The sequence below is a fragment of the Cyprinodon variegatus genome, unplaced genomic scaffold (assembly GCF_000732505.1).
Source record: "Cyprinodon variegatus isolate N-32 unplaced genomic scaffold, C_variegatus-1.0 Scaffold286, whole genome shotgun sequence".
In the NCBI taxonomy this organism is placed as follows: Eukaryota; Metazoa; Chordata; class Actinopteri; order Cyprinodontiformes; family Cyprinodontidae; genus Cyprinodon; species Cyprinodon variegatus.
Window position 1 is genome coordinate 9,076 of NW_015150739.1, and position 16,962 is coordinate 26,037.

Here is a 16,962-nt window from a genome sequence, read left to right on the forward strand (position 1 = left end):
GCACAGTGACTGTTCGTGGCACAGCTGACAGCAGAGGAAGCAGCACAGAGACTCTCCAGTTAGCGTCCTTTCCTGACCGCGGCTTTCCTCTTCTTCGGGAGATTATAAAGGACAAAAGCTTTTCCTCCTGCGACCGATCCACCAGCACCATCCTCCTGGTGTGTGTGAACAGAGACGCAGCCAAGGGGTGGACGCTGCTTTTTTTCTTTTTCTTCTCCCAGCCATGAAAAGCATGGACTAAAAGATGATGCAGCCTGGAGGCTTAGTGTGAACTCGCAGTGCAGGAGCCCCTTCCCTTTACTGACGAGGCCAGACCGAGAGGAGTGACTCTACGAGAGGAGGGAGGGGGGCGGTGGGGGGGGGTTAAGGCATTGCACGAGAAGGAGGGAGGGCTACCCTTTTTGGATTTTTATATAGGATCTTCCTTTTTTTATTTTTTTCCTTTGAAAATCAACCCCCCTCCCCCCAATCAACTTTCTTCTTCTTTTTTTTTTTTTTTTTGCAATGCTCCGGCTTTGAGCTTTAAAGAATGTGGAGGCAACATTTTCCAGGCAAGCGGCATGTTTTCTGTTTTCTTTTCTCGGTGTCTAATAAAGTCTGGCATGCTCGGGGAGGTGGGAGGGGAAGTGGGTGGGTGTCATGAGTAAGAAGAGGTCAGAAATGTCTGAGTGGGCTGGTGTTATCGATAACTTACTGGTCAAACCTCTGCACCTGGCCTGTTTAGATTTTTGACCTGCAGTCCATCAGAGTCTCAGCAGAAGAGAAGAAAAAGAAAGGCGAACGATCAGGGGGGGTTCCACATCTGTTAGTGCCATGTGGGTGCCGGCTCCTCAGGGCCGCACAGAGGGCAACATTTTAAACATGCGTGTGTTCAGTTTCTTGGCAGGGGCCAGACTGGCAGGGCGAGTCACCGGCTGGGGACAGGGGTGGGGCACAGGCAGCACCAGGACAAGTAGCCTTTGTGTGTTACTTTTGGAAAAGTGAAAGAAGGGAAGGGCATAGAGGGGACTGCCAGCAAAGGGGGCTTACATCCTCCCTCCCTCATCCGCTTCACCCTCTTCTTTTTAGCCACTGCTTTATCAGTAATCAGGGAAGAATTAACTGAGTAAATTCAGAACACACTCTGGCGGAGCTCCATTAGAAATGGAAGGGAGCTTCACTGAGGAAAACAAAGTGCTGTTTGACTTAATGGCACATCTGTGCATTATGCCACAGTAAAGCACGTTGGGCATGTTGCCAAGGTGCTAAACTGGTTCCCATCCATTACTTACCACGTCTATACAGCTGGATTCCCACTGTGCGCATGTAGTCCTGCCGGCATCGCTTTGCATCTGGAGCCTGTGCTTTATGCATGACACAAAATGTGGAACCTGGGCAGACTTTCTTTGCAAAATCATACTCACTTTAGATAGCTTGACACCAATAAAACATATACTGTAATATATATATTTTTTTAAATCCAGAAAAGCAAGATATACTCTACTAAAAAACAAACTTTCAATGCACAAATAAAACAGGGACCTAAAAATGATATTTTTTACATTGAATAGATGCTATGATATGTATAAATACTTGACTTTAATTTAGAATATAGAATTTAACTACCTATATTGTTTGTTGTTGTCAGAACAATTAAGATGAGTAATCAAAAAGTCAATATAATTTTGACGATAAAGAAAACTTAAGAAATATATTCTTTAGAAATGTATATTTATTAACCCATTTAACATGAGAAAGCATTCATGAACTATATAATACATTATCTAGTGTTAGAGGTTTATGATCTGTATTTTTCCAAGGTTAGAAAATGAGAAGGATTTATATACTGGAGCAAGCAAAAAAACTGTCCAACCATGCACAACTTGCTTTAGAGTAAATATTGATGGATAATAGTATTAAATAAAAACATGCAAACTTAGAGCCTAAAAACTAATCCTAATATTAGGAAAATAATAAAGAGAACCCATATAAGCGTGTGTGTGTGTGTGTGTGAGGATGGTGTCACAATCACATCTAGTGACTTATAAACAACTTAAAGGGGACAACATCATAATTCACTCAAATGAGGTACATTTAGCTTTTAGCCTTAATTAGATGAGATAAACTTCATGAAGCTTCAGTCTCAAGCTCAAGTCTGAATCAAGATTTAAAACTTTAGAATCCCAAATAATATCCAAGGTCCATGAGTTTGTAAGTGTTATCTAAACTGGAGTCGGCAGCTGAACAAAGTCATTTTATACAAACCTTTTTGTATTTTCTTGTTTTGTTTAGTTGTTGTTTTTTTTATTTCTTGACTAGTTTGCATGTTTTTGATCCAGTTCCTCCTTCAGAGGTGTTTACTGCATGGGCATTTTGTGAAGAGAACTAGGGAAGATGTTAATGTGTCTCTAATGCTACAGAATCTATGTTGTAACTTGTGAAAAGTAATTTGCCTGCCAGAGTTCTTACCATTGCCAGATGTTCAGCCTGATATGTGTGCTTCCGATGATGTCATCGACCCAAACGCACAACAAAGCAGAATTACCTGTAATTTTTTATTTTGTGTCTTTCCTGAAAAAAAAAATTACTTTATTGAATTCTTCAGTGGTAATCCATTTTGTTGGTATTCTGTTATCTCTGTACATTTCTTCAAAGTTTTTGTTGCAGCAGAAGACAGACCCAACGGATAGTTGTTAATCTAAATTTCAAAAGTATTTGTGCTTTATGCTGAATTGTTGACCTGAGATTTGAGCAAAATTTTTGTTTAAACTTTGAGCAAATTACTGGGAAAATGGAAAAAAAAATAATTATTGGCAACTTAGAACTATTGACTCAGACTTTTTGGGAACAAAACAACATAATATGATACTTTACATATTTGCTTATTTTGACTTTTGCATGCAGTGTGAGTGACAGTCGTTGATATGGGGTCTTATGATACGACCAATTGACCAGGGTGGTATTGAAATGGAGGGATGAACCTGCAGTATATATATAAAAGATAACTTTGTTAGTTGTGTTTGAACAAGTCTTCTCTTGCGGTCAGTGGGGAGGTGTTAATAGTCGTGGGTGTGGGAGGCGGCAGAGGAAAGTGCTTGCCCAGGGCACCTTCCCTCAAAGACCCGTCACTGTGCGAGGGAGTCTTCATATCCCACCCTCTTAAAACAACCTCTTGTTGTTTGACTCACTGCCTGATGGCGACCGTGTTTCAGGGTTAAACTGCTGGCCACTAGCAAACTGGCACTAGAAAACAGGAGCGTAGGGTTGCTTGGTAACAGCAGATTATGACGACGACGATGATGATGATGATGATGATCATGATAATGAGTGTGGTGGAACGGCTTGTCTGGTCTCCTATTACTTCCTTTCTGTTGCGCTGTTCTTTTCTTTCTCCCTGTCCCTATTTTCTTTTTTTCCCTTATGACCACATCATATTTCCCCTTAACCACCCCCTCCCTCTTCGCTGGTCCCTCTCCCCCCATTGGAGGCAACCTAACACCAGCAGTGGAGGCTAGTGGTAGGAAGAGACTCCCAGCTTCCCACTACCACATAATGGAAACTCTGGTCTCATCTCCCAGCGCTGCTCCGCTGCATCCCGCTGCCAGACTCTCTTATTAAGTGTCGCTGACTGAGAAGCCAAAGCCTCAGGCCTCCGTTTTTCTCTGTGAGGCTCTTTTTTAACAAATCTTGGTACTCTACATCAAAAAAAAAAAAATTGTTGTGTTGTTGTTTTTTTCTCTCCATTTTTAAAGCAAGCCTAGATTACAGGAAATGTAAATCTGACATCATTCTTATTTTTGTCAAGTTCAATAGATTCAACTTTAGAAAAGGGCTCCACTTCTTGCCTTGCAGCAAGACTTTTTCTGGGTTCAATTCCTGGCCCGGGGTCTTTCTGCATGGAGTTTGCATGTTCTCCCTGTGCATGCGTGGGTTTCTCGCCAGGTACTCCGGCTTCCTCCCACAGTCCAAAAACATGACTGTTAGGTTAATTGGCTTCTCCTTATGTATGAGTGTGTGCGTGAATGGTTGTTTGTCCTGTTCGTTTCTGTGTTGCCCTGCAATTGACTGGCGTGCTGTCCAGGGTATACCCTGCCTCTCACCCATTGACAGCTGGATAGATGGATGGATCCACATTAAGGCCACTGAAGTCAATATGTCTGCTATGTTAGAGACATTAGATATGATCTTTGAAAATCATAGCATGACCTGCCTTCATCATTTCATTTCAAGACTAGTTAACAGAAAGTTATCGGCCTCAAGGTATTTTAAGTTGTTAGCAAGTGTGCAGCATTATAATAGTGTGCCTAGTTTTATTAGAAATGCATAAATCAGGGTTTTATTGCTGTTTTCTTTTTAATTTATGTTCGATTCATTGATCAAAGGCCTTCAGATTTTAGAGGATGTACTGTCAGAGCCTCTCAGGGAATGTTTCATTTTTTCCAGTTGTATAAAGGAGAGGGCATATTTCATCCATTGGGAATGGAAGGGTGCATGAGGATGTTTCTAACAAATTACAAATGGCTCTTCTGGCTAGCCACGTAAGGACAGCTATACAATTGGCTATGTGGGATGCCAAAGTGTGTATGTCAGGGAGGGTCCCAAGCAGAGGATTCAGCGGAGACTGAGAGTAATTCAAAACGCTGAGCCCCAATATGTGGATAAGGAAGGGGAAAACAGAAACATGTGAGACAGATTAGCTGGACCTAGATTACATCTTGCAAATAGTCAGTACCAGGGAAGAGCCAGACCGACCTACTCCTGGACCTGTGAATCCTATGCACCACTTTACACAGGAGGATGCGGTATCTAGCTCAGATTGATGAGGAACAAATTAATTGCAGTGTAGAAATATTGATTAAAACAGGAAGTTTTTTTAGTGTCTGTAGAGATGACATTAAGGGAAGACACAAAGTGAAAACAGAGAAGTAGAGCAGCATGGAATCTCTTCAGTCGGCAGCCAGCATGGCTTATCGTTAGTGCTACAACAAAATAACATTGCTAAGATATTTGCAGAACAGTAAAAGTATAACAAATCCGGCAGGACAAGGCCGTCCTAGTTCTTATTTTCTGTAAGAGATTCTTTTGTTTTCCAGGAGATTTTTTTCGTTTCACAAAGATTGTTGGAATAAGAAGTGAAGGGATTAAAAAAAGCTTTTTGAGATAAAGACTGGAATGCATTTGAAAAGATACAACAATTTGGGGAGCACATTCACTTTAATTCAACTGAATATACCAGCAATTAAAGGACTAATCTGCATCGATGACCTAATGAAATGGTAGTCAGAATACTTTTCCTTAGGTCTTTCATACACGATGTTACACAAGAAACCCAAAGAAAAGCACAATTATCACTTAGCTCATTTTCAATCCGCTGCAGCACATAAGGTCTATTCAAAGTAATCAAACCTGACCTAAATGTTTTCTTTTGTTTGGTAAAAAACTCTTATATCTGTCTTTAAATGCTGGCTTGCTGCTTACTTCCTACAACCATAAAAACAATGAATACTATGACTTAACACTTTTTTTTTTAGGGAAAATATACGATTTATTAATAGTTTGTGGTGTTTTTATGTTCTGATCCTGACATGCTTAATGTCAGATCTTTATATGCCATTTGATGTAAAAGAGTGACAGAAAGAGTTCATGAGATTAATACAGTTATTTTAATGTAGTTAATGCTTTGATTGTTTCCTGTTTGGTAGCTAATTAGAGGCTTTTATAACCAGTAGAAGCGAAGTGGCAGTTATTAAATGTGGGGTGTTGTGAGGTCAAAGGTAAACATATTTTAAACTAGTCAGTTTTGCATATCACTGCACATTCATGTAGTGCAATGTTAAAGCGTTGAAAACTGAGTGAAATGTTCAGAAAGTTGCACTGGCAGCATCTCTTTGCATTTAGAAAAACAAAGTTGGTTAATATAGTATAAATAATGAGACAGTCGCTTATCCCTTTACAGTGTGGCTGCACTGGGTTCCCTTCTTCCTCTCACAGCTCAGTCTATTTGAGGAGGAAGCGCACATTTTTGACCACACACATGCAAGGACAGATGCAGGTTGTGTGAATGGAGAGAGAGATAGATGTGCACACCCTTCATAGTAGATCAATTAGAGAGTGATGATCTAAGTTTTCTGTTTTTGTAAGGTATAACAAAAAATTATTTCACTTTTACCCCCAATATTTTGTAGGTATTCTTAAAAATATTGTGAGAGAAAAAGAGTCGTTATAACAAGCAGAAAGTTTTTATAGTTGTCAAGATTTGACGTGATTTGATTTGCTGGATGAAACTGCATCCTTAGCCTGAGATCAGTTTGTTTAACGCAGGCTGAAAACTTTCTTGTAAGAATTTATTTAAAATCTTATCTTATAATATTATTTTGTTGTAACACTAATTTTGTTGTATTTCAACTTAATTTATTATGACTTTATTCCTGTAATTTAAACAAATACATATTCAGTTGTACAAAACTTCAAAAGATTGTAATGAGATAAAATTATTATGATAAATATTGAATTTTAGCTTTTCTGATTTTTAATAGATATGTTGAAAATGTACACCTCCCTACCTACCTTGAAAATCTCCTAACCTCATAGTCATTTCTTATGGGAATCAAATGTTTAAACAGTTTCTCTTTGTTCACATCTCTGTAGAACTATGTTTGTTTTATATGATTATAATCAGACAAGCAAACATCACTTCAATCCCCGGTTTTGTTGATTTGTTTCTCACTTGTTGTGGTGCTTAAAGGTAATTAATTTTGTAGGAGGAAAATCATTTTCAGGACTAATCACCAGCGAGAAAAATCATTAACTGCAGCTCCGGATCTGACAGACTATATCATTACACAGACCCAGCAGGGGTTGTGTTTTGTGTCGATGTGTGCTGCACAATCTTTTTGGCAGGTAAACGCACAGCAGCGTCTGCCTCCCTTAGTGAAAATTAACTCATAGGCGGTGGAATCAGAAGCAGCAAAAATCTAGACACTCATTTAGCAGCCTGGCAACAGTTAAGCAACCAGCAGAGGAAGAGGGAAGACAGAGGAATGAAAGGAAGTGAGTGGAATTAATTAACAGAGGAGGGATATTAAGAGCACTCCCTCATGCCCCCTAATACTTCACAGTGCTCCAGCTCTCAGTGATTAGCACATTTGTTGACATTTGATGCACCATGTCTAAGTGCATCCCCCCCCTCTCATTTGTGCACAACTCACAGGTTTATTTCTGTTGCTGGTTACCAAGAGGGGTTGAGCGGCAGCATCTGCGAGTGTGCAAAAAAACAAAAAAAAAAAAACATGGCTGACCTGCTGGATAACGCTCTAAAATGCCTAAATGTTGCTCTATGAAAGTGCCATAGAGTTTCTATAACAGAAAGCTGACAGAGCGGAAGTTTTTATTCCTGTTTCTGTATATTAAGGTGAGATTGTTAACCAGACTAAGATTTAAATATCAGCCGGGATGAAAGATGAGTAAATCTGGGGGTGGCATAGAATCTGATGAAATGTGATGATTGCTGAAGGGTATAAAATGGAGGATTTCACTGGGAAAATTGGTTCTTCGAAAACAGCTCTGCCAATGGGAAGCTCTCAGAAAATCGGATGCATTCCTTTAGGTTTAACCATCAAAGAGGTTAATCATCTTTTAAATACACTACGGATAAAAGTAATGTGTGACATACCCAATAATGCCTCTTTTAAGAGCTAACGGCTGAAACATTGGCATCTGCATTGCAGGTTTTATTCTTCGTTTTGGACAGGATGACATTTCCTGAAGACTGATCAATTTGCCCTTTGTATCCAGAAATGCATTTTTTTATTTTGTGATCATATCAAGCGTTCTTGTTTGCCAAATACAGTGCCTTTTACGCAGTATGAATACCCCAAGTATGAATCAGATGGAAATGATACACAGTTTACAGGATCTTTTGTGTTTTTTGTTTTATAAATAGAAAATCTGAATAGTGGGGCATACCTAAGTATTCAGACCCTTAGTTTGGGGGGCTATGAAGGATCATTATATATTTCTTCTGCCTCTCTTTTGCAGCCTCTCTGGTAGTTCTTTTTTCTAGATTACCAAATGCTTAGCAACAACCATCCATCCATAGACTTTAACTTTATTGTAATTTTGTGTAGTTTAGTTTTTAAACAACTGTCCCACAGTGAATGAGCAACTTAGCAGTGAAATGAACATTTCCTTTTCATCCACCCATCATCTCTGACCAGCTTCCCTGTTGAACAGAGATACATCCCCTTTGCTTGATGCTGCAACCTCTTCATCACATAACACAGTGTTGGCTAAAGGCTTAACCTGTGGAGTACATCTTCTAATAGTTGCCCTGGTGACATATTCTCCCCCCGCTGGTTGTGAGTTGGTGCAGCTCCTCCAGAGTTCTCATGGGCCACTTAGCTATTTCTCCTATTGCCTCTAGTCTGTTTAGGTAGGCGGACATGGCTTCTTAGGTTTTTAGCTGTGCTTTACTCTTCATTTTCGGACGAGGTGTTGAACAGAGCTCTGTCAGATATTTAAAGCCTGTGGAATTGTTTTATAGCCTCTACTTTAAACTGATTTCCCTACAGCTCTATATAAAACCTGTGTTGTCTTGTGTTCCTTGGTTTTATGATTGATTTTAGTTTTTAACAGCTAATTGAACCTACGTCTAAATTGCACGACAGTGTTTTCCAGAATATTGTCATCTGATTTCTGATTTCAACAGATAGTTGCAATAGATTTTATTTAAGGGTACAATTGGGGTTTTAATGTAAGTTCGACCACACACTTCAGATTTTTATTGGTAGGATTTGTAAATGGGGGATGGGGGGGGGCAATTTTAAATTTGTCATCTAAAATTGGACAGGGTTTTGCAAAATTGTAGGAACACAATGACATTGCCAGACAAGAATTGCATAAAATCAGAGAAACACTTTAGAGATCCATGTCATTCTAAGGGAGCTGCACACACCGACAGCACTAGGGGGAGAATCTTTTCCCAGAACGACTACTACTTGCTCTCTCAATAAGTGTTATCTTTATGAAAAAGTCAAACAAAGAAGTTAAATGTTAAAAAGAAAGTAAATATAAAAAGGATGTCCATGAACAGACCATTCACATGGTAATACATGTTGTTGGAAGTATGATGCTGTGGGGATGCATGGTAATCTAGGTATTATGTAACAAAAAAATTAAACATTTGTAATCTTTGCTTTTGCTTCAGAATTACACACCACTATGTGTTGGTTTATTGATTTTTTTTGCAGGGAGGAAGATGTATTGGAGTTCGTTTGACGTGAATACTTTAGCAAGGCACTGGACTGTACCTGCACTTCACTGCCATGGCTTTGAAGTGCAACTCTTGCATCCTCTATTGTTACATAAATCCATCTCAAGAAAGTAGAACACATCTCTGTTACCATAACTTTTTTTGTGTACTCAGTTCCAATATTTCAATATTTTTGTCCCAGTTCAGACATTTCCCTGCTGGTTATTTTTAACCTGTGCATAATTAATCGCACAAACTCACTGCTCTAAATCTATTTCCTGACTTTAATAGGAAGGTGCTCAAAATTCACGCAAGTAACAACATTTAAGGGAATTAAATTCTATCCAATGTAATTACAGACTATTTCCAACGCACAAACCACAGGCACGCTGTCAAGCTGCTCGATGCAGAGGGAAAGGTGCTGATAACGGTGTTATGAATGCATCACTTATCAGAAGCGCATGCGGCGGTTTTGTGAAGCTGACAGACCCAGTGATTCTGGTTCAGGCCGGTTTGATATATATGCCGTCAGTTTACCACGAGGGGAGTGTTGCCTGTCACCTCCGTGCTTCCCCTGCCTGAATACATCATCTCCTCTACATCAAAATCAGCAGAGTGAAAATCAGCCTGTCACACGGAGGACACACACATTCACACACTGTGCCGCACAAAGCTTATGGAACGGGGGGAGGAATAACAGCAGAGGAGGTGGAGTGACAGTTGAGCTGAAGGAATGACGGAGAGAGGAAGGTTGGAGATCACTGAGAGACAGCTGAGGAATGATGGCCAAGGTCAGGAGGAAATTTATGTGAGAAGTGAGATAAATGACTCAAATACGCAGCAAGCAAACAAATACATGGAGCCAGACTTCAGCAGAGGAGAGTAGCTGTCAAAAGATGCTATCGCGCGAGGATCCCCAGGAAGAAAGCGTGATACAGCAGATGATGCTGGGAGATGTAGCCAGGGAAAGTGTCTGTAGCAGGGAGATTCAAAGAGCAAGGGACTAAAAGGTCAGCTAGAGATACAGAGAAACTCAGTGGATGATTCACAGAGTTCAGCCAATCTAACTTGTGCCTGAGGGTTTGATGGGGGCCTGCCAACAGCTTCCCCCCCTCCTGCTTCATCCAATACTTCTCTCACCTACACACCCACTGCTGTCTAAAACTGTTAAATACAAGCCCCGCTTCGATCGGAGCACTTGTTGGTTCTTTCTGAAAGGCGGTATTTTAATGTTCATTTTATATGCAATCAATGTGGTGTGAATGGGTCAGCCGGCCTCGCTGGAAGTTAGCAGTGCTGAGGCCTCATTTTTCTGTTCATACCAGAAATGTTCAGTAAAGATCGGAGCAAAGAGAGAGAACTTCTCTGAGGAGATGCAAGCTAAGGGTTTAAGCCTGCATTCTCCCCTCCTAAAGCTGTTCAAAGCTCAAGAGAACTTTGAGGACTACAAAACTGCCTTTATTGTGCCTTAGTGGGGAAATTAAGCTATTGCGGTGAAGTAAAAGGTAAATTAAAAAGTAAAATACAATAAGTCAGTGACTCTACTGCAAGGTACTAAAGATACTGTGCAGTATTTATAGATTTACTCTATCGTTTCTATTCTGGCTTTTAAAAGTGTACTATATGTTCCTGAATACTGAATAGTCATGCAGAAAAATACTTAAGAAAACATAATGAGAGTTATAAAAATCTTGGACTGAACAATTAACCAGATTATTTGTGATCAATCGATTATTGAAATAATCATCAACTAATTTAGCAATGGAATACCTGTTAACTGTAGTGCAGAGACTCTAAAATATGCCTTTAGCAGACAGAGCGATGTATTTAGAGCAGCAATTACATAAACATTGTAAAAGAAAAGTAAAAATTTTGCATTTAAGACAAAAAAAACATTTTCATCTGTCAATATGTTCTATCCAGAACTTCCAAAGTGGAAAAGATTTTTGTTTCCCCTGGTTTGATTTCCTAAAAAATCTATGGGCACATTCATTAATTTGCTAATTAATCTACAGTTACAGCCCTATAATAATCCTTTTTAGATTATTTTGGCAATATTGGCTAATATCAATATTTTCCAACATGCCAAAATAAATATATGTTAATCCTGGTTAATAGAAAATGTTTTTAGATTGAAAGGCTTAGTTGGTTAGTGTACTAAGTGTTGGGTTTATAAATATAGACGGTCTTTCTTTCTATTGATGTAAATTAAGATGTCGTTTTGCACATGTGACAGACAGTCGGTGCAGGTTCACCTGTCTGCATCGGGACTCAGGGTTTACGTAGGAAGCAGCGGTTGATGGATGAAAAGGGTCAGTCAGTCTGATTATTAGCACATCTCCGTCCTCTGCAATGTGACGGGGATAATAGCAGCTATTCCCTCCGACCACCACTCTTGTCTTGCATGCAAGTGGTGTTAAAAATAAAGCGTGCCAAAACTCATAGCAAAAGCCTGTCAAGGGATCACCATGACAACAGACGGGCTGCAGGAGGCAATCCCTAGCGCTGTGATATCTACTCAGCCTGCCCTAAGTGGCTGCACTACTGGACTGCTTGCTTTTTTATTCCTCTCTCCTGTCATTTTCAGTCTTCAGTTTCCCCTTTCATCTCCCTCTCCTCTGATATGACTCCTGGGAGCTTTTAAGGCTAACAGGCAGTGCTTAGTCTGTTTTAAGCATGCTACTTCTCTCGCAGCACTTATGTCTGTTTATTTTCCTGCCTTGCAACACACACACACACACACACACACACACTATTAATGTAAAACCTTCTAATCTCAGTTACCTACCCTAATCAACCTGCTCAGATGTAATCCCAATGTGCGCTGACACTGTGAATCCTACCGCTCATTGACCTTTGAGTCTTCTCTTCTTTCCCACCTGTGTCAATTTGGGACAAAATACTACTTGAAAGATTGCTGTAAAAATAGCAATTTTTTTCCAATAAATGACACAACTCATATAAACTTTACATAAGAAATATTCTGAAATTTGCAGATTTTATAACCCCTTTAATGCCTGTGCTTAATGTCTTTTTTTCACACTTTTAAAAATTATTCTCACAGGCCATAAAATTTAGATCAAGAAAACTTTTCCTGCTTATTAAGAACTTATAAACCCTAATTTCCATTTCTTCTGGGAGAATACTGAATTTCTTTTTTTTCTTTTTTTTTCGAGAATAGATTAAAAAAAAAACTGGAATTATCAGATTGCAAAAGTGTTTGCCCCTGTGAACTCATTATTTCATGAAGCATAGCCTGCATTGCCCTGAACATTCAGTCTCCTTAGTCTGAGTTTATTTTTTATCCCTACTTGTGCATATTTGCACATCATTTATTTGATGCAGTGTTGTTCTTAGTAGTGCAAACTAGGCTTTAACTGTAGAATAGAGGAAAGTAAACATTAGGCTTATACTGCTATGATGTCACAATATTATTCAGATTAAAGGTGTAGTGGCTGGTTGTTCTATTTCGGGGTGGATCATGTATGTAAGTGGTCTTCTTAATTGTCAATCATTCTGGTCATAGGTTTACGTAAGGCCATCCTATGTGCTCGTGCCCATTTTCACTTACCGGTGGTAAGTCTGACATAGTGGAAAAATTGCAAATCTTCTTCTGGAAAGTAACCTTATATAAGTGATGCAGCCAGCAACTTTTAAACAGAATGTGCAAAAAGAGAAATGGGCTGTTGCATGCTCTCGCACTCGTTTAATAAGCGTACCCTCTCCGGAGCGGGTACAGGGTTGTGAATGTTCATTTTTATTTTTAAGTGGAGAGGGAGGGTCTTTGCACATCACTGTAAGTAATGCCATGTGTGCACTGAAGAGGACAGTACTGAAATTAAGGGTTGCATGAGGTATTTTCCTCTTTTGGACATTAATGCGAACAAAAAAGGCTAAATAGATAAATGAGAATAAAAATAAACAGAAAAATGTGAATGGACTCAAGAGGGATAGAACAATAAGCAGTGATTTCATGAATAAGGTTTGGCTTTTAGGTCTGTATGTGATCAATTAAGGCTTGGATTTTTCCATTGCTGCTATAAATGACTTGGATTTCTATAGTCAAAAGGTTTTTGGGGGGCTTTTAGGCCCATCTGTACATGAAGCGACATGAATATTTATTCTCATCACTTGTTAACATTGTATGAAGCAGGGCTGATAATTGTCTTCCTGCTCGGTGCGACATGCAGTCTTCTTCAGGGATGTGTGAGAAGGTCGAGCCACCGGGGAGCTCAGCTCCTCTCTGCTCTCTTCACTCTAAGTGAGAAAATGGGAAACGACTCGCTCGGTGACAGACCCATAAAGGCGACACATGCTCTGTCAAGTGCGCTGCTGCGCTGATGTGAATCTGCTATGGGGTTTGTTCTGGGCTTTTAACATTTTCTCAAGTCTTCTCCATTTCACTCATACATTGCTCTATGAAGTACGGCGTGAAGGTGATGATTTCAGCTTTGTTTGCTATTGATCAAATCTTGATTCCTTGCCTTAAAAGCAAGTAAATGCTTGTCCATTTCTGCCTGTAGTTTTCAAAGCGTCACATTGGGAAATGTGTTTTCCTTTATTGCTATATGAATACACCCTTACCTTGTTGCACTTGTGTTAGGTGTACATTTTAAGAGTGTGACGCAGGTGTTTTAGAGCTGTGATTCTGAGAGACTTCCTCTAAAGTCTAATCCAGTCTGAAGTAGGTGCATTGATTTATTGAGCAAGCCTTGTAGGTTTGGAGCAGCCCTGCTTCCCACTTCATTCTAATCACCTTTTGTTTTTCTACTATTTCTACTATTTAAACATGTATTTATTTTACATGGCATGTTTTAATTTGATGTTCAACGCCAACGTTCAGTGCAACAAAAGAAGAAAGTACAGAAGCAATAACTACTGTATAGTGGCTATTTTTACATTCCCAGTATTTGCAAACTGTGACAATGTTGTACAGTCATGACGAAGCAATCTTTGTAAAGAGTTTAAATAAAACAAATATGTAGATATCAGAGGAGAAATGCTCCTTTTTGCCTTTATGCAGGGAGCATTAATTATTTCTATGAGGAGCAGGAAATGATTTAGGTTCACATATGAGACCACAGACATAGAAAATCAAAATGATCATGTTTAAATTTTAAACTGGCTATTTTGATCAATATTAGCATAATATATTCATATTAAATTACCAAACCTTTTTACAGCTTTTAGAGCTGGCTACATTTCATTTCAGCAGAACCAAACTGTTTTGTGTTCAAATAGATTTTCTATCTTGAATCGTTAAAGCTCTGTTGTAGATCATTCTCTGTTGTTTAATTGTTGTGACTGTTGCCTGTGGCCAGGAAGTCCCACAATAAACTAGCTGAGAGGGAAAAAAAGCATGCAGAAAATAGCAAAAAATCTCAAATCATTCTGAAACTACAGATTGCCCATTTTAGAACCTTTTCAAATGACTCTCAAATATGAAATGCTGATTCAAGACCAAGGTATTTGTATTTACCCTTGACCTTTAAATGTTATTACTCCACCTTTAAAGAAGAAGCCAATCCACACTATTCAACTAAAATCAACTGTAAGATGTGATATTATAAATCATAATAACACAGTTTCTAAATGTTGCTGTAGTTGTGTAGTAATTAATTAAATGTTTTCCATATGCATATACCACCCTATCCTCGGCATATATTTGAAATCCTGCATCGAAAGGTTTTTGATATATTGTTAATATACAACATTAAACAAATCAAGGTGTTAAAGCAATAGACTTGCATGCCAGTGCTCAAATATTTAACTTGGACTCGCTGAAACTTTTAGGGGAAGAACAGGCTTATCAGGCCCAGTTCACAACTGGTATTGTGCTACATTTGTAACCCTTGGGATTCAATAACCCTTTTCTGACGAGATGATTCAAAGGGCTTTGCAGATTGCCTTACAACTTCCTGCCACTCAAAGAAAATATGTGAAGGCTAAAAAGAGATCTTTTTTTGAGTTTTTTTTACTAATCAAATGAAATAAACTGAACTGAATTGATCATCATATCTCATTTTGGCTAAAGTATATCAGTAAAATGAGTAAATCAGCTGCTAGTTTCACTTTAACCCTGTAATGCCAAATGTATCATATTTGATACATACGGTTTCTGAAATGTTTTGCGTCTGACACCTTTTGCATAATTTAATGGTAAAAACTTTGCTCAAAATCCTATTGTACACAATCAGATATACCTGATAACAGAGGGCAGAAGACTACACAAAAAAATCATCTTGACTTATCGCATAGTAATAAATTATTAATATCAAAAATGTATTTCTGTTTTTTCTTTTTACATATTTTGTTAAAAGGCCAAATAAGGACTTCATACCCAAAAAAAGTAATTTTCTGTTTTGTTTTATTCTTGGGTCGGGCTTTAAAGGGTTAAGTTAAAAGCATCCAGAATACAGAGGTGAATGCATCCTAATCGGTGTAGACAAAGCTCATAGCAACGTAGCTTAAGAGGAATGTTATTTTGGGGTCATTGCTGCAGTATTTGAATCACTGATACACCGATTCTGTAGCAGTGGTGCAGATGAGTGGTAGAAACAGCATTTTAGAGCAGCAGCACTTTCAACATGCTGCTGTGTTTGCTACAGTGTTATAGTGTAGTAAGAGGGTAGATCAATTGGTAAGTTGGTCAAAAAGCCATCGACCAGGAGCCACTTGAACCCAAAAGAAAGCTTGTAAACTCTGGCTGCCTGAAAAACAAATCAAAAAATTAAATGCTTAGTCATTTTTGTGCTTTATATATAACAAACAATGCTCTTTTGTTCAAAATTATGATTATCCCCCTCTTCTTATGCATCTTCAGGTATTCGGCCCCAGATCATGAATGGGCCAATGCACCCCCGCCCGTTGGTGGCGCTGCTGGACGGGCGCGACTGCACCGTGGAGATGCCCATTCTCAAAGACTTAGCAACCGTTGCCTTCTGTGATGCCCAGTCAACACAGGAGATCCATGAGAAGGTAGAGCAAATGCACACAGACACACAGCAGTGTTTTCATAAAATATGGGGTCATTTCATTGACTTGAAATCATTTTATATGGCCTTGCACCTAACCCTAATTATTACAATCATCAGTGGCGGCTGGTTGAGTGTTCTCTAGGGGGGGCTATAAATTCAAAATAGACATATACCAAAAACCAATCAAATGTATGCCAAATTAGCACACCTGTAAATGAAATTATGCTGTGTTTTTATTAAAACATTTTATAAAAAAAAGCATAATTTCATTTGCAGGTTTACTTTTTGTATATAGATTTTGCCCTTCTGAGGCATTGTGAAGGCAAATCTGTGTTTCGCAAGGTCCAATATTGTTTCACAAACCTAAAAAAATAATGTAGCAGTTTAATAATGGAGAAGCTATTAGTCAGCTTTGTATTTCTTTAATGTATATAAACCAGGTTCTGAGAATGTGTTTATTTAAGAGCAACTATGCAAACTAACAAACATCTAGAAAAAGTACATTATATTATACAGTATTTTTTTCCATTTGATCCCAGATTGTTCATGCTTTGTTAGCATTTTTTCTAAAAACTGCTTTAAATCAATCTACCTGTCTTTATCCATGCTGGGTCAGATCCTGACATTTGAAAAAGGACACCAGCAGTCAAGGCAGGAGAATAAAGCTTTAGCCTCGCTGCATGCAGTTAGCCAAGCCTTGCAGCTAAACAAGGTCCTGGAAAAAGACAGAGTGAAGCATATCTATCTGACTTATGA

The 16,962-nt window shown here is 38.8% G+C and overlaps 1 protein-coding gene across 2 annotated transcripts in view; it reads left to right on the top strand.

The window, feature by feature from the left end:
* Nucleotides 1-394: 394 nt before the first annotated feature.
* Nucleotides 395-16,962, top strand: part of ctbp2 (C-terminal binding protein 2) — a 43,764-nt gene continuing 27,196 nt past the window's right edge. The window contains exons 1-2 of one of the 2 annotated variants that reach the window (XM_015383521.1): nt 395-551; nt 16,053-16,207. In XM_015383521.1, coding sequence (XP_015239007.1) covers nt 530-551; nt 16,053-16,207 — 177 coding nt within the window. In that variant the 5' untranslated portion in view covers nt 395-529. The remainder of the gene's footprint in view (nt 552-16,052; nt 16,208-16,962) is intronic. The other variant, XM_015383520.1, reaches the window with a different exon arrangement.